At 35.2% G+C, this 27,973-nt stretch overlaps 1 protein-coding gene across 3 annotated transcripts; it reads right to left on the bottom strand.

Moving 5' to 3' along the window:
* Positions 1-32: 32 nt before the first annotated feature.
* Positions 33-27,931, bottom strand: LOC143216431 (uncharacterized). 3 transcript variants are annotated; one of them, XM_076439473.1, is made up of 9 exons: positions 13,659-27,931; positions 8,273-10,715; positions 7,770-7,816; positions 7,502-7,676; positions 6,770-6,978; positions 6,270-6,455; positions 3,853-3,897; positions 2,445-2,606; positions 33-475 (listed from the first exon to the last, which is right to left on the bottom strand). In XM_076439473.1, exons 1-9 carry the CDS (start codon positions 13,719-13,721, stop codon positions 395-397), a joined length of 3,411 nt encoding a protein of 1,136 aa, XP_076295588.1. In that variant the 5' UTR covers positions 13,722-27,931; the 3' UTR covers positions 33-394. The 3 variants fall into 3 exon arrangements, with proteins under 3 accessions (XP_076295588.1, XP_076295589.1, XP_076295590.1); XM_076439474.1 differs by having other exon boundaries at positions 6,770-6,975; positions 13,659-27,930; XM_076439475.1 differs by lacking the exon at positions 3,853-3,897.
* Positions 27,932-27,973: the final 42 nt, after the last annotated feature.

Here is a 27,973-nt window from a genome sequence, read left to right as displayed (position 1 = left end):
GATTAAAATCACAAACGTCATCGTATAGAAAATGTCCTTTTTTTTTTGTTTATTGGTTATGGCACGGAAAAATTGTTGCAGTCGTGTGTGTGTATCTGTGTGTAGGGAGTTCTTTGAAAAACAGTGACTGTGTTGTCAGATATTAAATCGATCGAACCGTACCCGATAATTCAGCTTGGTACGAGCTCGATCTGTTCTGGCGTAATAAAAGTTCTGGCGTTTAAATTAATCCGATCGCTTGTTCGTCCTCATACGTATTTCGATCCTGATCCCTTGAACGTCAAGGGTCGTCTACGCGGCCCTTTTTGATCCAACCATCGGGGTAGAAAAATATGGGTGATTAATTAGACGCAAATGACACGAAAAGCGAGTTTAGCGGTCGAGTTTTCGTGATCTAGCATTCTTGGTTGAGGTTCTCGTCCGAAGTAGGCAGATCGTTCTTGACGCCGGTGATCATGCCAGGGGGCACGGGGCTCTGCGGGCATAACACAGTTATCAGGATTAAGCCGGCCCGTGAGGTCATGTTAGTTTCGATCACGTTAACCCTTTGAAGCATCGAAATTCTCTCTCTTTCTGATGAACAGCACGCTTGTTCGTCGTCGACATATAAATACAGATCGTTCCATCGTTATTGTCAATTTAATGTGCTTTTCTTGTTGTTGAGAACATTTGTATTCATGTAAAATGATTTTATAGATGGGATCAGAAGAGTTACTTTTAAAGTTGTTTAAAAAGACTGTATTTGTCTATCTTCTCTGACGGTAAGTGTTCAGTTTTTTCAAATAATTGTGTGTCTTAGTACATTTACCGTGCATTCATTGCATACAGACTTTTTAAACAATTTCTTTGTTTTTTAAACACCTGATAAAGGAAAGTTGTTGAGAGAAAACGTTTTAGTTTGAGAAAAATAAACATTTTTCTGCAACAGGAACACGTATATTGTTCACCATTGTTAAAAGAGTCCTCAATCATTGCAACAAGTGTCGAATACTATCCAATGACAATAATAGCCTTTGCACATTAATTTGACATGTTTATAAATATGCATAAAAGTATTTCTCAAGCTACATTTACATATTTGCATTACACTTTATAATAATTCCATTTTTACAATCACAATTACATTACATAATTTAATAGTACTACTTCAATTATATATGTAGTTTCTTCCGAGTCAGAAACAAAAACACTTCGATCATGTTTTTTAATTTCTTATCCCAATGATGGAATATTCAGTGTAGATTTCATAGCTATATGTTTCTATTTCTGTTATTTTTAATCATTTATACCGGGTGTTCGACTACAGGTGGGAGAAAATTTAAGGGGTGGTTCTCCATGCCAATGTAAGACGAAAATGATGAATAAAAATATTGCGATTTCGGCTTCGTCTTTTAGTCGTCAACAGTTAAAAATTCGCCTAAAATGCGACAACCCGACCAACAGAGGTGCATCAAACGCGAATTAATTGTACACCTCTGTTGGTCGGGTTTAATATTTAATATTTTTAATAACTAAACGACGAAACCAATATTGCAAGTTTTTTATTCTTCACTTTCGTCTTATCATGGAGAACCTCTCCTTAAATTTTCTCCCACCTGTAATCGAACACCCTGTATTTAAGTGCGTCTAGATTTTACAAAAAATATTAGTTAAGAAATATGAAAATAATTGAAATACGTGCCTCAAAGGGTTAAGCAACTATGTAAAGCGAAATATTTAAGCTTTATTACTTTATTGATTTATTTCTATTTTTATCCATTTTAAATATTATACATTACGAGGTACAAGGTACTTTTTAAGTCATATGTTATTCTTTTTTTCACTTTGAAGCAACTTTTCAATGAACTGTGTACGTGTTTCATAAATTATGACTATCGAACGAACAATTAATATATTAATTAGATTTAAAAAATAGTAATCAAATGTAGAATTAATTTTATTGCTTATTTATGTTAAATAGGAAAAATTCATTACTGCAAAAAAGCGTACAATGCGTGTCTTAAAGCGTTTTCAGCAAAAATATACACATAGATACAAAACGTATCGTAATAGGCAAATTACTTGGCGGTAAAATTGAAAATTATATTAATTTTATGCAGACAAACAATTTAAACAATTCCTTGAATATTAATTTGATTAATATGACGATATCGAATGTCTTCGTAAAAACCTTGGAAACAATGATTCACACACACAATGATGAATCACTGTCATAACACATGTGTTGCCCATTTGATACGTCTTATACGAACCACAAAAAATTTCGATAAAAGTGGTGCAATATCAAAGCGTTGAGTCAAATACACAAATAAATTACTGTATACATTTGTAAATCTAAACAATGAGTGAATAACTTGAATGTTCATTCGATACGTGATTCGAATCGAAATCTTTCGATCGTTGCGTAAGTTCGACTGGTTAAAAATGTAATAAATAAATCATACCTGTGATCCACTGGCGTTCTGGCTCTCCACGTTTGAACCAGATTGTCGAAGGTAGTCCCTGTCGTTGAAAATCTTCTTCTCGCCGCCACCTGGTTTGTGTTTCACATTATCCAGCGATCCAATTTTGCTCTCAGCTTTGATATCGACCTTCACTGTTTGGATCTGAAAACAGTAACGGGCCATCTATTAATTCTAGCTCGGCGGAAAACTGAATTTTTACCGACTACTTGTAACAATGTTTACGATTAAGTTCTGTGAGCCATTAGCAATGCTATTTAGAAAAGAAATACTAAATAGCAAGTTTACCGATACAAACGTCCGAGTAATTCGGATCAGTTGATTTTCGGGGTTTCGTACCGTGCTTTCTAAACTAAATTCCCGGTTAGCATACATTTGAGATTCGCTGCACGAAATAAATATTTACACTAAGGTAGAACATGCAGAAGCATGCTTCTACTTTTCTGCACTGACTCAACATACTTACTCTACTTTAATTGGCATTAAGGATAAGAATGAAATTCTTGCAGCGAATTGCGGATATTGTTTTACAGTGGAGAATTTGGTAAGATGTTTAAACTTATTATGTATCGTTATCGTAGATTCTAATTACAGTAATTTCTCGATATATGTGAAAACTTCGGGACCGAAATGTGACTTATATCGCGTACTCACAGATACTATATTCCTGGATCATTGATTTAGTAAAAAAGATAATGAACTTATTATTTTTTATGAAACTTTTATCAACATGCTCGTGACATTTTTCTGATTAAAATGAGACCAAACACGACACAATTTGGATCGTACTAACTTGTTTCTTACGGCACACTAGAACTTCGATTATCCGTACTAATCAGGGGAGCATCAATGTTCGAATGATAGAACAGTTATCTAGCTACAGTGTTAGATTAAATCTTTATTGATTTGTACAATAAATCATGTTGGATACGGATCGCATTAGATTGAACTGTTTACGTGTAAAACACGTGTGACAACAGATATCATCGATTCGGATAATCGAGGTTCTACTGAATCGTCAATTGAACAAACATGCTCCGAATTATGTCATGTTTGGCCTCGTTTTAACTAGAAAAATGTCACGGATACAAATGTCTGGGCAAATAAATCAATGGTCGTAATTTGTACAGAAATTAATATAATTACGTTTAATAATAAATGGCATATAATGTAGAAGCATATTTTATATGCAAATATCGTGCGAATCTCTTCCACATATATCAAGACATTATTGTACAATTTCTATCAGTTACTTCCCTCACAATTTTATAATTCATGATTTGGCTTCCGGTATGACTCTGATAACCAGATGATGTCGAGCGACCAATTATGTGTGTTTCAGGAGGAGAAAGCTAGGTCTGTGTTTCATGATATAGCTTGGCATACTTACGTCGTTGTTTGTATCCTGTGGCGTCTTAGGAGGCGTTGCCGATGACTGAACACCAACAAACAATAATGACTTGTTAATAATGATGGGTGACAAATCATGCATACAGGGGTCAACCTTTTGCTAACGATGGGACGATGCTGTTCTTGCTGATCAAGAAGTCCACACATCCCCATTTGGGAACGGTTATTTCATTACAGCGACAACAGTCTTTTGCATTAAGAGAAATGAATAAAAAATCACGTGAAACAACCAGAGAAAGTATAAGAGGTACATCCAATATTGTTCCTTTGCCTGGTGATATTTAATTCTTTTCTTTATTTATTGTTAGAAGTGTTGGGTTGGAACGAATGTTCGTAGCGTTTGTAAATTAAAATTGAAAGCTAAAATTCAGATATTTATTCATAGAGATTTATTCAATAACATATTTTCCATTCTGTTCTATTACTTTTTGCCATTTTCGTGGTAACATCTCGTGTTATTGAATAAACATATGAATAAATACCTTAATTTTATCTTTGATTCTTAATTTGAAAACGCTAAGAACTTTTTCATTCCAACCCAATGCATTTACTCCCGGAGTATATAAAAGTATCATTGTTGTGGAAATTCCAATTTTAATCAGACCCTATTTACTTACAAACTGCAATAAAAAAATTGTTTAAAATTTGCTTTTATAAAAAGTTGCGAACACACTAATTTTGGCGTGCTGCTATGTATTTTTAACTTGTTGGATAGCATTCATAAATTTCGGCTCAATGATCGTAATCAATAATAATATAATTATCAATGATAATATAAAAAATTGGTACAACAACTTTTATTGAAAAATCATATTTTTGAAAAAATATTTTGATTGCAGTTTGTAGCCAAGTCAAGACTGATTAACTTTTGTTTTGTAAAAGTACTTTATTTGTTTTCGAAGACCTCCGATTTTTCTCTATTGAAATCTACTTGACATGTTTCTAAATTCCGAAATGTCTTCGCATATTAATTACATGGAATCAAATATTTATGAAAGAATATTAGAAAAGTTTGCGTCAATAGTAATGATATAAATGGTAAAATCAGTTTGGTAAAAGAAACGAATACATTTGGATAACTTCAAGAGCTAAAGTATATCTCGTTTCTCTTCACGTCTGAATTTTTGTTTCCTGCGGTCCTCGAAAATATTAATCGAAGTGATTAATCAAAAGAAACGAATAAATTTTGTCGACTTCTAAAGTCATACAAGTCTAGACGTACATCTATCATTTCTCTTCATGTATGAGTTCTTGTTTTCTGTGAACTTCGAGGATACTAATTAAACTTTTAGGACATAGAGCCTACATTAACATTCTACATGCAATAATGCAATTAACTTTGAAGATACTCGTTTTCTAGTTTACCAAACTTTCGAACATTCTCGTGGCAAGTGAACGGGGCGAGCACTATTTGTCTACAACGAACGGATATGTGTTTAAAAACGAAAGGCAAGCATTTCATTATGGAAATGATTTATCGCCACAACAACAAACATTATGGATTTAGGTAATTCCAAGCGAAAACATAGCAACCTTACGATAAAAACGTTAATAATTTCGAAAAGCACACTAAAAAGATGGGTTTACGAAATTCAAAAATGTAGATGTGCTTCTCTCAATATTCTATCATGAACATGAAATGCTCGTAAGATCTGAAAATTAATTTGTGACAAATAATGTTATAAGTAGCGAAAATGTTCAAGCACATGTTTAAATATTAATTATGAACGCATTGAAAATGACAAAAAGGATTGAATGTAAAATTACGTATATTAATAAACCTATTAATATTTTTCGACATCGACAATAATTTCGTACTGCAAAGTAATATATTATTAATTCTATTAATTATGGTGATAATCTATTATGATATTCTATTTATATTGTAAAGTTTAGCTAATTTGTTATCGTCATTCGAATAAGTGACACCAAATTTTAAATGTGGTGTTAAAAAATTAACTTTTTAACTTTTGTCATGGTGCAGTTTTCATATGTTCCAAGTACTCTAATATCATTATTTTGCATTAGAACATTTTCAATACTTAAGGGTGTAATGTTTAACTTATTAAGGGTGTAATGTTTAAATTATTCAATTTCTATTAATACACATAATGTTCTATATCTTATGGAACACATTATTTTAATATCATAGAACATATTATAGATCGATAACAAAGGTGGAGAAGAAAAATTTTGGTAATCCGATAAACACTACGTTCACGCAATGGTTATTATTGACAGTCGACACTGTTAATATTCAAAACAAACTGTCAAAGTAAATTTCAAGCATTCCTTTTAAAATAAATTTCAAATACTAACATTACCTATAATGTTCGAGCTATCTCAATAGACTAGGGAAATATATATAGTTTTAGAAAAATGATTGTAGAGCCTTACTTTAATGTTACCACCTCCAGGTGTGTGTTTAGCGTTATCTTTGGAACCGACTTTTGGCTTTGCCTTGTCCTTAAAGTCGAGTTTCACCGTTTCTATTTTCTTATCACCACCGCCAGGCTTGTACGTCGCGTTATCCAATGATCCGATTTTCGATTTTGCGTTCCATTGGAGTTTCACTTGAGAAATCTGCGTTATGTTTGCAGAAAAATACGACAATAATAAATTATATGAATTTCATGACTAGATTGCGAATTTCATACATTTATAAAAAACGAGGCAATAAAATATTTAGAAAAACTTCAAGCATATTGGTGTATTATTTTAAATCTGTTGAATCTACTAAAAAAGAAAATAAATTTCTATTGCATTCCAATTTGTTGCAACTGGACAATTAACAACTATTAAAAGATGTTCCGAATAGTTCAGAGTCTAATTGATTTTCTTGAATGATAAAGATATAAAAAATTTTAAACAAGATAGAAAGTGTAAACAAGATGGACCTTCTTATCGCCTCCGCTCGGTGTGTATTTCTCATTTTTCGCAGCGATCTTCGGTTGTGCCTTGCTGAAATCGAGCTTTCTATTTTCTATTTTCACTTTACCGCCTCCGGGTTTGTAGCTTGTGTTCTCCAACGAGCCGATTTTGGATCGCACTGTCTTCAAGTTTGGCGAGGGAGCAGCGCCCACTTGAACTTTGTTCATGGGAACTTCTATGCAATGTGAACATGTTGTAAACGTGCATACACTAAACATATTGCCTAATTGTATCCCTTGTCGTTAATTTAATTATAGCATTATGAAACCTTTGTATTTTTTTTAACAATATCAAACATGAACTGCATGATAAAGCCAAGTTATAGAGTCAGTGAACGTTGTGTACAATTTGCTATAAAATTAGTTATTCTTCAGAATTTAATTTATATTAAATCTTCGCATAGCATAGCAGTCATAGCAGATTTTGTTATAAAGACGAAAAATTTTCCCAAAATATCGAAATATCGAAATTACGAAATAAAATGTCTGTAAGTAAGTAGAAATAGCCAATTATAGCCAGACAATTTGATCAAACTGATTTTTTCAAGCTTATTACAAGATAAAAAATGTTTTCAGATTATCATTTCATCATTAGAAGAACAATTATTACCCCATATTTAAATTAGCACATAATATTGCTAATTCAGGGCGTTCTCTATTGAACAAAACAAACTACATAATTATTGGATAAATACTCACTTTTCTTCTCTTGACCAGCCGTCGATGACGGAGTGTCTGGAGTTCGTGGTAATGACTTAATTGATTTATTTGGTGACTTTACAGGCGATCCAGCCGTTGATCTCTTATCCGCATCCTTGATTTTGGAGGGTGATTTTTTCGTTGGTGAATCCTCAACTCCATTCGTTGCCGGTATCTATAAAAACGTTGCACTGACAATGAGTTATCAACGCATGGAACCATTGCCATTATAAAATTCATCAATACATGTCGAATCTGTGACACTTACCGAATTAGATACCGATGATTCGTCCATTCCATTGCCATTTTCTATACCTGTGAAAACAAACATAACAGTTAAGCTTTTCATGCAGTAGTTAACTACAGAAAAATGTATCATTAGAATGCGGATTTTATGCATTTAATCAAAATAAAATGAAGAACTTAACAATACTGTCGTATTGTATTTAAAGTTATCAAGATATGAAATTATGAATAATAATGTACACTACAGAACTTCGCCACTAATACGGGTCATTTTCATTTTGCATAAAAATCCGCAGTCTACTAATCACCCTGCATTTCCGAAGCAAAATCTGAGTTACTCCCATAAAAATTGATAAAAGAATTAAATACATTGCGAACAAATATTTTGTGCTAATTGCAAGCTGTTTAGTATAAACGATGTTTATACTAAACTAATTGTAAGTTTCATTTCTACTTTTTTCGTATTTTAATATTTTTGTGGCCAACGACATTTCTCTTTGTTTTTCCATAGATATAAATAAAAACCTGTTGCGGTCTTCTCTTCCAGCGTTTCATCTAACTTAGCAGGCGTAGGGGCTCGTTGAAATCTAGGCGCGGATGGTTTCGACGGCGTTTTCGCATCCGACGCGTTCACTTCTGGATCTGCCATGCTTTCAACAAAACTGGCTCTTTTCTTTTCGCTGCCTACAGATTTTGCACTTCCGGTTGGGGATTTCGCACTTCCGGTTGGGGATTTCGCACTTCTGGTTGTTGATTTCATACTTCCGGTTGGCGATTTCGGAGAGACTGGGGACTTGGGACTGGCCAGTGTCGGTGATTTCGGGGACAAAGATCTTCTCTGTCCATTATCAAAACCTTTGACGATGTCTTCTGGGGTTTTCGGTGGGGATAGCATCGACCCCGCTGCCGACAACTTCCCTTCGCCCTCTGCTGGCACTGGAGACTTCGCCGGAGTCCTCGTTTCTTTCGCGGAAGTAGGCAAACTCACATTGGGACTAGTCGGTTTCGACTCTGGAGCAGGTTTCTGTAAATTTTCTGATGAACTGTCTTCAGAAATCTTGCCCGAATCGCTTTTGATGCTTCCCGCTGACTTAGGCTTGTCGGGAGCAGGTTCCCCAGGAGTCGAATCTTTCGATTGCTTCTCATTCGAAGTATCTTTCTTCGGTTCCTGTTTCTCAGACGCTTCAGTTTTGGATTCCGCCACCGTCAATGCATCTTCGCGTTTATCCAACCCCTCGTCCGCTACCTGCGATTGCCGTCGATTGTCGCTCACCTCTGCTGACTTACTCTCGCTCGGTTTCGACTCTGAACTGTCTTTAACCTGATTCGCTCCCGCCGGCGTAGGCGACCGAGACTTATCCGGCGTTTTGTCCTTTGTTTCATCCTCGTTTTGACTCTGAATCGAGTCAGCCGGCGTACTCGCACGCGATTTATCCGGTGACTTCGAAGGTGTTTTCAAACTCTGCTCGCTTTCAGCCTGATTGCTTCCCGCCGGCGTGTTGGCGCGAGAAGTCTCCGAAGATCTGGTTGGTGTCTTTAGTCCATGATCCTTCCGAGTCTCAATCGGCTCTGACGGGGTGGTAGAGCGAGATTTATCTGGGGTCTTAGACGGTGTCTTTAGTCCTTGGTCTTTCTGACTTGTCTCAACCGGCGTACTCGAGCGTGACTTATCTGGAGACGGTACGTTCAATTCCTGTTCGCTAGGTTTTAATTCGCTCGAAGATTCCTTAGATTTTGGTTTGTCTTCCGTGACGGAGGGTGTTGGCGAAGTAATTGTTCTCTTCTCGCTGGCTGATAGATTCTCTCTCTTCGTCTCCGTCTTCTCAGGAACATTTTGCTTCTCTTCGCTTACTTTTGGCTTGTCCTCTATCTTTGCATCAGGTTGATCCAGCTTCGCGGAAGGCAAACAGCTATCCGATCCAGCAGATTTCACCGTTTGACTTTCCATCTTATCATGCTTATCCGCAGCAATGATATTATCATTAAGTTCCTCCGTGGGCTTGCTCGCAGGTTTCGCGTCCACTTTACCGTTTATCGTAGCGGTCTCCGGCCTTTTCGCCGCCTGTATGATGCTCTCTTTGCTGTCGGGGCGAGGCGACTTCTTGCCGTCCATGACGACGTCGTCGTCGTCGTCGTCATTCTCCGTGTTCTCGCGCAGCTTCTCCTTTGAAATGGAGTTGTCAAGCTGCTGTTGCTTCCTCGAGCTATCGACATCGGCCATTCTTTCGACCACTATGCGCGGCAGCGGAGGCTTTCGATCTTCTCGTTGCGGCGGCAAACTCTGCTGTGGGAAGCTCAGCAACGATTCATTTCGTTGCAGTTGCCTCCGCACGATGTCCTGTTGTCGACCAAGTACGTCCGGGCTGCGCTGCGGATGCTCCAAGCCGGGATGTTGGGGAGGATGTGCGCTTCTTGGGAACTGGCCTTGGAAGTTACCGGGATGTGGTAGTCTTGGTCTTTGTTGAGGACCGGGCCTGTTAATAGGGGACGGAGGGAAACGTGGGTTCAACACTATAGGAGGATGTTGACCCTGTTGCGCAGGATTTTGACTCTGCTGATGTGGATTTTGACTCTGCTGATATGGATTTTGACTCTGCTGATGTGGATTTTGACTCTGCTGATGTGGATTTGGACTCTGCTGAAACGGGTTTTGAGTCTGCTGAGGTGGATTCTGATTCTGTTGAGGTGTGTATTGACTGTGTTGAAGCGGGTTTTGACCTTGCTGAGGCGGTCTCGGTGGCAATTGATTTCCAGGTGGCCTTGGCAGCCCGTGTGGTCTGAGTTGGACGAATTGTCCTGAACCGGATGGTCTGAGAGGTGGACGATTGTCGAAACGGATTTGCGGCGACTGTCCCAGGCCTGGCCTTGGTTGTCCTATAGGGCCATTATCTAGCGGGTGTCTTGGTGATCCAGGTGGACCTTGCGGTCTCGCCCGAAAGCCGGGTGGTAATGTTGCGTTTGGTTTTACCTACGAAACAATAACTCGTGACAATCCACGGCGAATGGGATGATAATTGTATTTTATGTCGGCTTCACAGCCCTGAAATGGACCTGGCTTATAGAATTCTGTTCTTAACATTCGCACGTACACCGCAACTCCAATTTTATTTGTTCGTGTAATGTACATGTCTCATTGACACACTTGTACCTACATAATTCTACCTAAAACCCTATTCGTAAGTCAAGTTCAAAGTTCCAAGAAATTTAATAAATTTTTTAATTGAGCCCGTAACTGGTAAGTCAAGATTTATTACAGTCGCTGATATTTTAACTCTCTTATACAGTAGGACCTGAGTAAATTAAGGCTCGATGAATAATCGAGACCCGAAAAAATAATTAAAATGTAAATACATTATATTTCAAAATAAATTTTTTATTCTTGAAAATTTAGACCAAATTTAAATTGGTGTCCGATCTATGACTTGTAAGGAAATCTTAAATAATATCACTTAAAATTTTATATTAAAGGTTTATTTTCAAGATATCTGTTTATTTTTTAAAATTTATTATTTTTTTTCTGTACTGAGGCCGGTTCCTAGGCATTTGTCTTATTCGTTTGACGTATGGTGTCAAAACAATAATAATAATTGATCGCAAAATGTTTTGACACAAATGGAGTTTATTTTAATTTCACCAGTCAATATGGAAGTGGTCTGTATGCAGAATGCGGCAGAATTCGTGATGCATGTGAAGACCTCGTTTTCCAGAAAATTCAATTTCGAAATTCGCCTGGTACGTGTAAGCCTGGTACGTTGATATCGTATATACCACATCATTCCCATTAATTCTGATATCCAACATTCACTAATTTTTATTATATTTGTGGGAAATGTAATTAATATTACAGTCATAACGATAACCATAAAATTCGAAAAAGCAGAAGATATTTACATGGTTTTCTTTTTGATTAATCTATATATTTTAATGTATTTTCCCTTCATTGTGAACCATATCAAAATACTACAAAAAATACTATAGAAAAGTTTTCGTTTCCGTTGTAATTAAAATCCCAATTTGAATTTCGGTAAGGATCAACAACTGATCCCGATTATTGATTTAGAGAACCGTAAATAATACTTCCGTTATCCTACCGACAAACGCAGTTAATTCGATATTAATTCGTTGTATGCGCAGTATTCGAGGCAATCGATTGGAACAATGCGAAAATAATGGGAACTCGAAGGTCCGATGCACACGTGAAAATTCGTTGGTTGATATTGGCCCTGAGCCCATCGATCATTCGATAATGGAAACCGGTGATGTCTCGAAGATTCATACGCCGTACCTGCCACCGATCGACGTTCCACTCGTTATGGGATTAAGCCACGAATGATTACAGTATACCGTCAACATATATCGCGATCAGGAGTCATTTCAGGGTAGCGTGACCTACAGCAGTAGTTTCTCTTTACGGTGCACGACTGTTTCCTTTCGTTTCTCCACGAAATTCATCAGCGGAATCGTTCGAAGAGGTTCATCAAATCCTATGCACGAGTGTGCTACAGAAATTAGGTCTTTCAAATAGTGCGAAGCTCGGGATACAAGGGAGCCATGATAAGAGGAGATGATCAGACGATTGGACGTTACGATAATTGAATTTTAAGTTCAAACTAGTATGATATTTTCGAAAAATGAGAAATGAATAAATGATGTGGTAGTAAATGAAAATGCACTGTCATTGACAATAGAAAAATCTCAAAAATGGAGATGACGATCTCACAAATGGAAAACGTGAACGATTAAAAAATTTAATTTTAACAATTATGTCATTTCAAAAAATATCTTTTTATTACAAACGGTGCTTACTTTAAATAATAAGTTTTTTTTAGGTAAAAAGTTACGTCTCTTTAACTTCATACTCAACAATTCAATAACAAACTGTACACAATTAATTTGACTATCTTTTATAATGAATTCCGAGATTATCAACGTCACGTTATACAATACAATTAATAGTACAATTAGTGAAACCAAATACAGACGGTACTATTTGTACCGAACCAGTGAAAAATATGTGAAAATGATAGAAGGGACGAATAAAGGTGAAATAGCCCACCCGGTATAGACGTACGAGAATTCTTTCCATGTATCCGAAACAGTTCAATCAGAATCGGACAGGCAAGGCGATTCTGGCTTCGGTTAAAATCACGTCGGGAGAACTGATTGTAAGTCGCAGCCAGCTGAGGTGTGAGTTTCGCCTGATCACACCCTCTTGCACAACCCTAACACTCTTGGCGTTGAGTTGATCGCACTATGTAGAGACATGGGCTAACACTTTCGTACCCTATTGATCATCTATAGGCCTATTCTTTCGCGAAGGATCGCGATAACCAGCGATGCGAGACCTAATCAGGTTCTCTATTGGAAATGGGCATGACCCTAAGCTGGGGATCGTGAAAGTGATGGAACTTTTTGAGGCATGGAGACTGTAGAACTTTTCTGAAAAATGTTATGTCATAAGTTTTGATGGGAATGGGCGAAGAAAAATTAGTAATAGTTTTAGATTGAATACAACTTGCGAAATATAAAAATATATCTATTACTATATTTATAAAAATATTAATTTTCTATTACAGATATTAAAGGATAATACTATAACAAAAATAAATAACTATTACGCAACTAACTCGCTGTTCAAATTTTTCTAATGTTTCTTTTGGAACCCTTTTTCTTAAATGCGTTAAAATAATTTTTACCTTATATTTATACAAGTTAAAAATTGTTTTATTAACACGTTGACTGCTGTATCATCCACATTTGGGTGTCGGAATTACTTTTCAAACCTGTGCAACATTGCAAGCAACTGGCGACATGAATCTTTTCCTTAAAGTCGTCATCGACATTTTTGATGACGGAAGGTGATCGATTTTGTTGGTATGTGTCTAATTTAAAATCGAAACTTGTAGCTTACCAGATTTTCTTTGCGGTCCGTAGCAGACTCGGCCGCGTTGTTAGCAGTTTCTTGCGAAGCCATTTTAAGTTCGTTCGTACGCAATTAAAGTTTACGTCGAATCGAGACTGTCCTCTCACATCTGGCAAAATATTTCTCCATACACCTGTTGCGTATCAACGACAATCATTGCACCTGTTTATTATTCAACGTGTATAAAACGAGTCTACACTGTGATCGATGAATCGAACCGCGTGACAATGTTGCTACCGTTCATGTGTGAATCGTACCTTTGATGTTTAAGTGTGAACGATAATCTACGAAGCATATTTAATGATACTACTACATAGAATTTCGGTACTCGAGTGATTATCGGTAATACTGAAGCTCTGTTCGGGATTCTTCTAAAAGTGTTAAACCAAATTATTTGAGAAAGCCTTCATAAACTTTCTCCCTTATTATTTGGTAGATTTTACATAGATTTGCTCCACATTTATTTTAACGAAAAATAAAGAAAATGTTGTTCGACATCGTGTATTTGAGTATCGTTTAGGTTATTGTATATATACCGTACACTGTGTATGTTCAGTATAATTTTTAACTGTACAAATGTTTTTTATAGGTTTTTTAATGTTTTTTATATTTTTATTTATTCTTTAAGGATGTTGTAAAGATATACAATAAACTTTGTACCCAATAACATCATTATTATATTTTTATAATATAGTGTTTTCGATATGTCATGTATATTTTCAATTTAAACCCACCATAATTATTTTTATTATTTTATCGGTATAAAGTTGTTTATAAACATAAACCCCAGTTTGTTTATAAACACAAATACTGTTTCAACTCGAGGAATGTACATAATAGACATTTATATTAACGAAGCATAAATGTCGAGTCATCCCTTAACTAATACGATTTTCATTTCATATTTTTGAAAAACTTTATACAAAAAAGCAAACAATCTTCTGTATTGTACAATTCTGTGGATTGTAAGAAATGAAGAAAAAAATATGAAATATAAAAAATATGAAAAAAGTTGCATTATGTATGGGATGACCCAATATTTGTAAAATGTTTAAATATCTGTTTATGTACATACATATCTTCTCATAGTATGTATGTCTGCTAATTACGTCGCTAGTGCTGATTTATACGCTTATTGTGTTTACAGTGGAAGTGGAATAACTGTGTGATTGATGTAACTGGAAGTGGACACGGTAGTCAACAGATCATGTTATCCTTTGAAAAATTACACTTCGTAAGGGCTGGTATACGCGGTGAAAGGATGGTCAATAATCTGGTTTAATATCTCTCCGAGAGTAATGAAATCAATCTAAATGTATTTGGATCCTTTCATTCTTGTAATTATCGTGTTACAAATTATTCTTTAATTGAGTGTGACATTTGTTGATGCAGATAATACATCAAATTTAAAAGAATTGAAAGAATTAATTAATAGAAAAATTAAGTTTCTTTTATACGAGATATTAATAAAGGGAATGTTCGTCTGATATTAAATACTACTTCGTGGACGTGTCTGACCATCACTAGTCGTTTCTACTTATTATTCGTAAGTATACCAATGTGCCAATATTGTACTAGTTTCTATATTGTACTAAGTTCAAATCAAATTTTTTCAAGTAAGAAATAGCTGGAGAGAATCACTTCGTATTTTCTCCTTATTTTTTATTTAACTGTATAGTTGTCGAGTTTTAATTTTGTTATATTGTATAAAATCAATCAACTTCAACCTATTCTGAAGAAAGTAATCAACTGTATGATTGCCATCAATATCTGTTTTATTTAATCTTGGAATATTAATAATGCGAGTTAGCAATGTCTTTTATCACTCTATTAATAAATGAACTAATAAAAACAATCTCATGATAATAAGAAGGTTGGCAAAATCACTTTTGATAGAAAATATGGAAATTACGTTACACCGAATTAGCTTACTTATTATTGTATATTGTATTTAAGCATACAGTTTTTAACAATAATAACCATTATAAGACATAATATACATCACAATTTAATAGTACATTTACAGTTATTATTGAATTACAATTGTGTAATCAGCACCGTAATAAGCACTATTTATTGGCACTTTATCTCGAGTATTCTATATATAAGTTTCAATTTTATAAATTATTGTTACCAAAATATATTGTTTACTTCGTGCAATAGAGATCCAATTAGGAGTAAATGGTTGCAAATTTCTTCTTCCTAAGAGAAGTTGCATAGCTTTACATTAGATTAAAAATAGAAAAGAAAAGCCCACAAACAGGCAACAAGTGTAGTTGTAAACTGTAATGTCTTTATTTTTAGCTCAGTTGCAGATCACTTTGTAAGAAATACTATGAGTTGTGTAAATATTTCAGAAGATTCCCGCAAAGTTGATAAGTGTTGATACACTAGAAAAGAATTGTATAGGGAAACATGCTATAAGATGATTGCTATGCTGCCTGTTCTGGCGAATACCTACGGTGCGTGAAACGACGATAATTTGCAATTACAAATGACTGCATATCTTACGTGCCTAAGAATACGGTACGTGCTAACGTGATTCCAACGCTTACCCTGAATTACTTTATATGACGGTGTACATACTTTCTTTGTGCGATTACTACTATGGCCAACTTGAACATGCCACGACATGAATGCATATTACTTGCTGTAATGTCCCTGCCTAACTTCTACCTTAAAAATTCTATTCAAAGAGAAACGGAAACAGGGAAATCCTCGGTTATTTCTCTGTTGATAAAAAATGAATGTAATCCCAATATTCGTATTAGACTAACATTAATATTTATACAGAACGTTCGCTAGAAAGATACTAAAGAATCTAACAGGAAAGTCTCGTTTATTCGTGTAATGTTATTTTGTAATTTAAAATACAAATGTAAATACAATTTATTTTGCTTCTTTTTCATCACCTTTATTATTATAAAAACGCGATGCTAGTATTCATTTCCAAATTTTCCAGTCTAAAGTGATCTAAAATTCAACAAATAAAAAATCATTATGACTTTGTTATGTCCTACTCTCAGCATCGTAATAATTGTAATATTGTATATTTCATTCAGAGATTCCATATTGGGTTGGCGAGAGAGTAATGTCGTTATTTTAAGATGTAATAAAACCGAATTTCTGTATTCAAGCGATGAACTTTAGTTAATAAAATATTTTCTTATTTATATTCTTTTCGGCAAAAGATCATCGAACAAAAGGGAAAATATCTTATTCATTAAAGTACATTGCTTGAATAAAAAAATTGAGCTCTATTTAATTGTAAAATACCGAAATTACTTTCTTGCCGACCGTCTTCGAGACATTAAAGATAACAACCGTGTGCTCTCATTTCGTCCAGGATTGTGTATAAATAAAGGTAATAGACGGCAAAAAAGTTTTAGGGGTTGAGAGGGCAAAGGCAGTTGACAGAACGCACGCAATAACCCCGACTGTGGAGTTCAGGAGGATCATACTTCTATTCGTGATGGAGGTGGTAGCTAACCTTGGCGAGCATGTTCGCTGGGGTATTATGAAACCACTGTGGCTTCGTGCGAAAGACCACTAATTGAAGTAACGCACCCCCAATGTAACAATTACAGTACTGGAATGCATGCCAATACCTCAGGACACAAAATAAAACCATCTACCTTTTCTTTTACATTTACGTATACTTTCGTGTATGATTTGTATCACGGAAAGGATGATGTACTCTCTCCTATCCAAGATGAAAGGTTTTTCCATTGTTTTACACTTAATTAATAACATATTACAAATTTTGATCAATTATGAGATTATATATTTTAATTCTACAAGACCTGTTACTCATTTCGTTTTATTGTAAAGTATTCTGGACGATATAATTGCTAATCAAGTCGACTCCTGTGTGTAGAAGAATGTTTATTTTAAAGAATATATGTCGTGTGTTAATTAATTCATTTGATGGTAACTCTGTTGATTTGATCTGCTAATCCTGTAACAATGAGTCGACTGAAGTTCATAGAAAGAATCGAAAGATTAAAAGATTTTAGCACAGCCTGTTTATAAGAAATGAATACGTTAGAAACATGTAGCAGAAAAATGGTAAAGAATACATAAACTAAAGAGAAGTTATAAATGATGAGATTGACATAGAATCCTAAGAATAATTAGTCTAATTATAAGCAAAGAATAGATTAGAAATATTTAATTATGAGACTGCCATAGAAGATATATAAATTGTAGTAGAATAGTAGAGGAAATACACATTGAAATTGATAAAATATTTTTAGAAGTGAATAAAAATCAAATATAATAATAAAAAATATTGACACGGTTTTCCTTGATTAAAATCGTGATTGGTATACATTTCATGTTAAACTCTGACACAATATTCTTCGACGGGACACATTAATTCCATGACTGATGAATACGACAGCCATGGTCTTTATCAGCCAGTCACGCTACCGGCTGGTTCTAAAAAAGTTTAAGTGAAATGGATTAAGGTTTCTGACCCAGGCTTAAAGGAGCGATAAGGTAAACATTTATTTAACGTCCGAGGATTACGTAACGTTGCTTTACACCGTTAGAACAACGTGGAACCTTCTAGTAACCTCTAGACATCTTATCAGCTGCTGGCGCTAGATCTTTTTTAATTACTTCTTAAGCATATTCACGAAACTGATCGGAACGATCGTCTGCGAGCTGCTTTTCCCCAACCTGTTCTACAGGCATGACCTCTCTCACGATCTGGATTCATAGATACGAGAGGATTTCGTGTGAGCTACGTTCAATGAACAAGTGATTAGGGTATCTGATCGCCAAAAATAACTGTTCCTTTCGAAAACAACTCATTTAACTGTATCGCAATTACCGACGCAGTACGCTTTCAAACTCATTTGCAACAATGTCCAATCAGTCTTACCTGTAGACAATGTTCGTGTGTAGCGGTATTCAAAACGTTACTTCTGCGATCCAGGATATGTTAGTAGAATTAGAAAATTATACCGCAGGTAGAATGTACAGATCCCTCCTTTAACGCGGAGCAAAACTTGCGGTCAGCCCAATTATAACACGTTTTAATCTAAGCAATCTCCCTATAGCATGAATTTTCAGTTGTTCTCATACTTTTTAGCATATCTTTTAAATATTTTTAACAAATTAAGATAAGAACACAAACAAATAAATAAATAGGTATATGAAATACACAAATAAGAACTGAAAAGAAGGAAGCCGAAAAAAGTTTATCGGTAAAGATATTTGATAAAAAATGTACAATAACGAAGATATAGTAACATTAACGAAAAATTATTATATAGAAATATGGTAGCTATTTGAGGACATGCGACACAACTATTACGCATGAAACATTTCGGTCAAAGTAGGGCGCTTTGTGGTAAAGACGACAAAATTGCTTTACAGATGAATGTGTCAGGGACATTTTATAACTCCTCCATTAAATGTAAAAAATTGTATTTCCATTATTTTAATGTCGCTATTCGGGAGCACAACCGTGACTTCTGTAACATTAGCAAATTATATTATTTGACCCCAGGCCGGAATGCGAAATTGCTTTTAAGTTCTGATTTAAACTTTCGTTTTAATCTTTATTTATCTTTATTTAAAATGGTAAAATTCCCACAGTATTACTTAGTAATGTAAGATATCGAATACGTAGAAATAGAGAATGCACAGAACATAAAATATGTAGAATATAAGCATATAGAGTATAGAATACGTAGTATATGGAATATTTAGAAAATAGAATAATGTAGAATAAGAAGAATGCGTAGAATATAAAATGCATAAAATATACAAGGTGTCCCAAAAATGTTGTACTTCCTTGAAGGAGGTGATTACTGAGATCATGTGAGGTATCTTTCCTTTGTGAAAATCATCTCTGCAGCTTGCTTAAGGAGTCATTAACGAAAAACACGACCAACTGGTTCCAGTGAGCGTGGCGTTGCCATTGGCCAAGCTGGCATCCATCCTTAGTAGCTGCGTTCTGATTGGTCCATGTTTTTCGTCAATAACTCCTTCAAAAATCCACAGAGAAGATTTTCGCAAAGGAAAAAGCTCCTTCAAATGTGTTTGGGAATCGTCCTTTTGGAGGAAGTTCATTTTCGGGACACCCTGTACGATACATAGAATATAAAATACGTAGAATAAAGAATATGGAATATTTTCCCTCTCGATTTTCTACTCTTAGTCCACAGAATCGATCTTTCTAAAGATCCACATTTGTCTTAAATGAAGTATTAAAGATGCAGCTAATTTTACCGTACAAGCTAGATGAGCTTGAAGCCTCGGCCCCGAAAGAGACATAAAAGTTCTACCGTGTAAAATTAGTCTCCACCTTGACAGGTAAGGGTTAAATTACTTGACATTGTTCACGAAGTAGACTATTATCTTTAAATAATCGTATCGCGAAGTTTTCGAAGCTTGATGAGCCCAAGGGATATGAATAGATAAGGGACTTGACTGAGCTAGACCCTGTCTGGGAAGATCAAATTGCGCAATAGTTTTACGGCAAGCTTGCAAAGCTTCGGATTAGCCGTAAACGTTGGCAAAAACCGCTCTCTGTACACGCCGGTTATTAAAATGGAAATCGTTAGCTTAATTCTGGAAAGATGATCGGTGAAGACTCTCAAGTGATGACCACGAGCATGTCAAAGACTTCCGTTCTCATTTTCTAGAGAGAGCCAGAAACAGGTCGTGTATAGCGTGTCTGTACAACTCGGCAAGTACCCATTCCTGAAGTTATTGATCCGACCCGGTGAGCGTGTTCGACTCAGGCGTTTTTATGCACGTGGATTCACATCGCGTAATACGGTTAAGTTAACTTGTTAATGAGTACACGTGTCATAAAAAGATGTTGTGACATCTTCGTAACGTATGCCGTGCGGCCCATTACCGGCAACGTATTATTCCGCATGGTAGAAATGATTTCGAATGGACAGGCGGGTTTTCATTGTGACGACATTGTTGTTAATTCTTGGTCCGTCAAGAGGGATAATTGGTTATCGTGAGGCGGCCTTGTTGCGCGGATAGTCGCACTAAGAATATTGTATGTAGATATAGTCGTCTATGCACAGGCAGAATATTCACTATTATAATTAGACTACATGTTTACTATTATAAATTGCCATTGAAAAATATCAGAATAGTTACGTATATTGACAGAATATTTGACGTTATGTAAGCCGAAATATATTTATACTCCCTCTGTCTCATAATAATAGTAGCAAGTGAATATTTAAACTGGAATTATTGGTGAATGTAGCTGTAAGTTATGTTGTAAAATTTTTTAGCACATGTGTTATTAAATTAAATAGAAATTAGTATACGAGAAAACTGAAAATATTAAAAAATTGATACATATTATACGTGTACTATAAGAAATAGTGAAAATAGTAAAGGCAAATAAATGAAAAGGTAAATATGAACCTTCTGTAAGTAATAATTAAAAATTGGACTGCTTTTTCTAGATATAAGTTGTTATTATAATACATATTTACTACATACAACAAAAAAGTTCGCAACAAATGTTAAAATTTAGTCTTAAAATTATGTATATACGGAGATGTTAATTTCGTAATTTTGTTTGGTTATAACTACGTACAAAAGTTTAGCCAAAAAGTGAGAAACTAAGAATATTATGAAAATTTTTAAACATATACATATTTAATACATACTCCACTCCTATTCGATTGCGAGGTAATCGTAAGAAGATATTTTTTAGTACCAATTTGGGTTACGGGCAAAATCCATTTCCGATATTTCATTGTCCATTGAGAACCCTCGTATAAATACATATATAGTTCTGTCACCGGGTCAGCCTTTGTAGTTTATGTTTAGAAACATCCGTCAATATTTACTGTATATCGCTTAGACCTATGTAAACTATTTAAATGAATATTCCAAAATTAATTTCAGTCACTAACTTTAAAATAATCCATTGTTACTATTAACTTTAGTATTTTTGTATTGCCTATAAAGTTCCATGAAGTATTTCACGTTCGCCAATCATTTTGCAATATCGTAAACTAAATTTGAGTCACCGACGCTGGAAATATGTGAAAATAATCGGCCATTACTGTCGGTTTTATTTTCCCCCAGCCAAGAAGATGGATATTTGCGGCGCTGCACATTGGTTACGTGCATTTTGGATATTTACGATTTCGTTACGGTTAAAACATCAAGACGGATTGGGGGCAACGGCAGATAAGGACACTGTGGCAGCATATGAACAGGCAACGTTACTTTATCTTGCAACAACATCGCCGAATCACCTGCAGTGGCCATTTGCAATTGTCACGTGTGCATAGTTATCAGGAGCGCATCAGTTCTTCCTGGATATTAACCTATTTACCGTCGTCATGAGTGCCATGCCCGTAAAATTCGTGGCTGACTCAACTTATGAATTTTGTATTGTAATAGAATACACCTACTAACATATAATATTGCAATTCAGATGTAAAAATTGAAAGAACAGAGCCATTTGATCGTACATTTTGGAAACTGGGCGACCATGCTATGTAAAAACAATTTATAAAAACATAAACATGACAAAATATATATCTTATGTCGTTTCTTAAGTCGATTTAATTAAATGTACTATCATGCTTTCCTTCGTGAAATACTTATGAAGCGTTCGTTCATTGTCACACTAGCTTCACATTATCGTTAACCTTGGTACAGATCTGATACCGCAAAAATAGCTCTCTTGAAATCATTATTCTTCGTCATTTACTTAAGTGTGTAATGAAAATTTAATAAATCCTTGAATTAGGCGTAACAGGTGCATATCCTGGCCAACAAGTTTAGTGGATCTAATGCCATTTAACACCTCTCTTTACAGAGGGCTAACAGATGCTTATCAGCAGCAATCTACTATTTTAGAACGTACAATGAATTGTTACCCAGATTTCAAGATCATACATGGTCAAACATGGTCGAATGAATTTTGATACACAAAGTGTATGTACTATAATTGTAAGAGAAATTCTTGATTTTGTGTATAAACGTATGAATGAAAAATTGGAAACTAAGCGAATGAAAGATACTTCTGCTTTTCTTTTTACATAATCTAAAAATTAAAAATCAACTTCTTAACGAAAATTGTAGAATAGCTCTCTATCGATAGATAGATATACACTACTGTGCAAAAGAAAGAAGCACTCGGTATAATTATAAGATATAATGACAAACAATATCTTTATGTAGAAATTGTATTGTACAATGATTGATTTATTGCATTTAAGGTATATTCACACATTCACAGAACTATTCAATTCGGAATCCTTTTTCGAAACGTACTGTGTTCTTATTTGATTTTTTACGCTTTTTGTAATAAATATGGCCGGGTGCTTCTTTCTTCTGCACAGTAGTGTATTTTAATAAAAGCACAAAGCTTCGAAATCGAAATTTCCATGCAAACCCTTGTTATACAACTTGTTATAAATTCCTCTCACAGAGCATCGTTAACCCAACACGCTCATAAAATAGTTCGGCAACCATGAACGAAGGTAATTTCATTTAAATTGAATGCTAAACTTGACCCACTCATTCGTTTACCAAGAAAGGGGGATTCCGCGAAAGATCCTTTGAGCAACGATTTAGGGCGTTGATTGACAACGACAATGCAAATATCCAGAAATTTCGAAAGTCATGTAAGTATCCTGATGATAAAAGGGGACTCAGGTGCCAACAAAATGGATGGTACAGGCGGCAATCAATGACAATCGACGTCTCTACTACTACAGACATACAGAGTCACTTCTTTCTAAGATCGAGCACTTGTTATACTTTCCAACAGAAAAGAACTGAAACTTGTTAGATAACACATTATAATAAATATAAAGATATACGATGGTACAATGTACCTACAAATGATATCCTTTTTTATTACAATGATAATTCTTATTTAGGAGATGTCTGAACCACATAGTCTCCATAATCTAATCATATATAGTTGTCTGAACCATATAATCTCCATAATCTAACCACATAGTGAGTGCACCACATAGTAGAAGCTTTCGAATATGAACAGTATGAACAATAGTTAGAAATGTAGACATACTTCGCACTAAAAAGATACTGAGAGAGAGAGAGAGAGTGTGTGTAATTCAAATTACTGTGGTCAATAAGCTGGATGGAGAGTGCACTTACAGAATTCTATTACGTCTAAACGATCTTCTACATTAAGTTCGTTGCTGAAGAGTGTATCAATAATTTCAATCTACGCATTGAGATCATTAAAAAACGAGTTACTGTTGCTTCCTAATGCGAATTGCATAGGCGGTGCTGTTGAATGGTGCAATAGCTGGATACTCGGCCAGCAATCTTACAATACTCTCCGTGACAGCCTCCCAATTTTACAGAAACCGACGTATATATCTCACCAACTCTTAAAATAATCACAAATAGTAAACAAACGTATTGAACGAATCTCCCGTAAACTTGAGAACGAAGACATCTTCACGAACCAGGAGGTTGTCTTATTACGTAAAAGTCTCGAAAAAGGGATCGAAACGAAGAAGCTCGACGGATCAAAAAACGCAGGATTTTTTGACGATCACTCGAATCGATTCTAAGGAGCAGAAAGAAAGAGAGACTGTCATCCGATGCAAATACGGGTCAAAGAATCTAGCTCTCCCGCGAGAGGATATAGCGGCGTATCGTCTAGTACGGAGGAATGAACAATTTCCTGGTTATTCGCCGGTAGATTTTTGAAAAACACACGATTATCCAAATAGCCTCGATTTCCCCGTGGTATTGACGTCATGGAACCGGGGTCTCGAATTGCTGGGGATTCAGGATCGCCTGAATCGAACGAGGATGCTGCACGAACGCGAGACACAGGTCTCTCTTACCTGAGGGCCTAGGGTAGTCCTTGGTGAGAAATTTTGGGAACACAATCGAAAACGGTGTCCGTCAACCAGTGTCTCGCGAGGAACTGGCTTTCACAAAGACCTGGAAGTCCTTTCACGGTAAGGTATGTTCGTCCGTCGGGCTACGTCCGTCCGTTTGTCCTGGCATGCTCTGCTCCGGCGCCTCGACGCCCAACCACCCGCCGAGCTAACCTAACCCAACTCACTCGATAACCCACCCATACATAGACAACTTTGTCGAGCTTTTACGAAACAATCTATCGATAAATTATGTAGGGGACAGTCCTCTTTTTGTACGCACGCAATGCTAACCAAAGTTTACTTCTTGTACACTTACTTTATGCAAGCAAGTCTGAAAAAAAGCGTTGCTCTGAGCTCACCTTAGGTATTCTTTGGAATTCTGTCTCGTCTATGTCGCCATCTATTTATGATCGAAGCCTTCCCCCTCTTTTGTTGTTTATCGATTGTGATTTATTGAGGGATGATGATTTTACCGCTGCGATAAGCACGTTTTTGGAGTATACTTGTACTTGGAATGGGTCATGAAAATGCTTATTTTAGAGAGCAACTTAAAACTTTTTTGTTTACAGAAAACTGAGAGAAGAAAGTGTATACTCCTTGTACAAAGTGCGTTATTCAGAAAAAAAGGATTGTGCAATGAGAATTCTTACAGTAATAAGAAAAATATGTAGGCCATTAATTGTACACATGGAATATATTATGAACATAATCGATCGATCTATTTGTTGTAGCAGGTAATTTCTCTTCGTGAGTGACTTTCCATTACTTTTAATAACCATTTAACTACGGGTCACTGATCGCGTATTAAAATGTCCCTCGAGAGAAGGAAAGTAAAATATTAAATTATATTTCACTTGATATACAATATTGGATTATACTTCCCCTGACTATCCATATTTGCATTCAACAATCCTTCTCTAATGTGTATTGTCATTCACGATTTTGATCGACAATTTTCTGTCAGAGGTAGTAGTTGTATCTTGATGGTCCACACGTTAAATCTGAGCAAATAATTACGTTCCTGTGTACGGATGACGTGACAATTAATTTACTGGAACAACATGCGAAGTTAGTTCTTTATTACTAACTTTGAGGCCAAAAAGTTATTTGATGTAAACCAATCTTCTGCGCCTCCTACTGTTTTCCATTCTATTGTAAACGCTGTTTTTGTAAGCACCTGTAATTACTGCGAGTAATTTTTCCGAAAATGCTTATTGGATTGAATATCATCTAACTAAATACTGGTGCAAACCACGTCCATTAATTGTTTTACACTCGATACACAGCTTTAATTGTCAGCTCACATACAACTGGTGTTCATTGTTAGTAACTTTCATTGATAAAGGCAAATGATGCATCTATTAATAAACGAACCCGGAAGTATAGTAATGTAAACAATTAAGTTAACTGATACTGTTCTGAAGGCAAAAGTTTCAGAGCATGTTATTTTCATTATTTCCGATTATAAGAATTATAATACTATATAAAGTCTATATATAAATATTAATTTTCTTTTGATTATAAATAAAAACGAGTGATGAAAGAACGATATAAGCTTCAGAAAATATTACATTTTTATGAACGTGCGTTTATAAAAATTATATAATTTTTTTAGTGGAGACGTTCATGGTCTTGAATAATTTAAATCCTCTGATCAAAAGCAGTGTAAAAAAATATTAGAGTATAGTGGTCAGAAAATGATTTGTTCGTGAGATACAGCACTGGAAGAAGGTTATAGCGTCACTTGAATATTAATCACCAGACTGCGGATTTTTTGCTTTTATGGTAAACGAGGGAACAACAGGACTGTAAAGACATTAGAAGAATGTAAGAGTTATATTACAATTATTGGAAAACGAAATACATTTTAATCTAAACTTCATCTCCTTCGATCAAGATAAAAAAATATTGTTTTGCACAAAAATCCACGGTCTATTAATTACGTTACCACTTGTGCCGTATTGTATGCCTATATGTATATAATACTTTTATTTCATTAATACTCTAAAATGAAAATATTCTAATATTATTAATTTTAGAAGACAAATATTTCCATCAGTAAATTCCAAATGTAAATAATATCAAAAAACTGCTGACTTTTCGTACAAAAAAGAAATAATTATTCAGTAATAAACGAATGTGTAATACTCCATTTGTCTTGTAAGAACGAAGGGTTGAAATGGTTGGAAGATCGCATAAAGCGTGGCATACTTCTCTCTGGCTAACCACTTCCATTCCCTTGTGATTACGATGATGCAGTCGGTATTTCAATCATGTTAATATGCGTTAGGCTAAAGCTAATTCTGATTAATACGTATAATTTTTCATTCTACATTAACGCAAACTCATTAGTGGTATTCACTAATGTCACTAATTCCCTTTTTTTCCACAATGGCATACTTAACCAGCATGCAACAGAACGTACTGCGGAATTAAAGTTTAAATGAATTTTAACAACGTGACTTCCAATAATTTTTATGCATTTTGACCATTAAAAAGTATAGGTACACCACTAAGGGTTCTAATTATCACTTTCCTTTCCTGGAAAAAATAATTGAACTATCATTTTCCAAGATATTTTTAACGACTGTATTCCATTGAAAATAAATGGAATTTTATAATAATTAAAAAAAATTATTAGAGATGTACAAGAAAGATACGAAACCGTAAATGGAATTTAATACAATGTAGTTTAGACTCACATTTCTAGATAATACTGTCTACTAGAATTTTTAACAAGCAATCCAGACAAGGATATTCAAGAAAATTTTTCTTTCAATTTATTCCAAAACTGTTTTCTATATATATTCGTCTTTTTACTACGAAAATATGGAAACTCGATGAAAATTACCACTTACAATTAATGACTTATGCCACGTGTAAGTATATATTTTAATACTCTCTAACGTATAGCGTTCGAAACGTGTAAGATTGTTATCTCTCGTAGGTTGGTAAAAAGGCAGAATAAATTCCCCAATCACGTCAAGTAATGAAATGTTATGCCCGCATTCATAATGCAAGGGCGGTATGTACATAGGTATGCTAAGAACGCGATGGGAAGACATATCTCAACAAGCATCACTCGAGTGATGAAACTTGGCCACCTACGACTCTGAATTTGCCATTGATGTTGCCAAGCTGTTTCGCGCATCACCGTTCGCCTGTCATTAACCGTATATGAACCGCTCGGAACTTTTTGTGCGCCGAAACAGTCGTTTCATTCAGTACAGTTTGCATCCTCGCATGCCATCATCCTTGCGGCGATTTTATCGACAGAGAGCCTAACGCGCGCAGTCATGTACCTTCGTCGTCGTATCTTACCACAGGGAACATTGAATCCGGATCAATGAAAACGATTTTAACAGTTGTTACTCATAAAAATTTCATAGGAGTAATTGTTTACCAGAAAACTTTTCTTAACGAAGA

The sequence above is a fragment of the Lasioglossum baleicum genome, chromosome 15 (assembly GCF_051020765.1).
Source record: "Lasioglossum baleicum chromosome 15, iyLasBale1, whole genome shotgun sequence".
NCBI lineage: Eukaryota > Metazoa > Arthropoda > Insecta > Hymenoptera > Halictidae > Lasioglossum > Lasioglossum baleicum.
The sequence above is the reverse complement of the archived record's forward strand: the minus strand, read 5'-3'. Positions and strand labels throughout refer to the sequence as shown.

What these genes read in the sequence shown, in the direction of transcription:
- LOC143216431 (XM_076439473.1), bottom strand. Translation starts at nt 13,721, where the DNA reads ATGGCTTCGCAAGAAACTGCTAACAACGCGGCCGAGTCTGCTACGGAC. An exon ending in CGGACCGCAAAGAAAATCTG is followed by an intron (nt 10,716 to 13,658) that starts GTAAGCTACAAG and finishes ATTGTTTCGTAG; the next exon opens with GTAAAACCAAACGCAACATT. An exon ending in CTGGAGGTGGTAACATTAAA is followed by an intron (nt 3,898 to 6,269) that starts GTAAGGCTCTAC and finishes GTTGGTGTTCAG; the next exon opens with TCATCGGCAACGCCTCCTAA.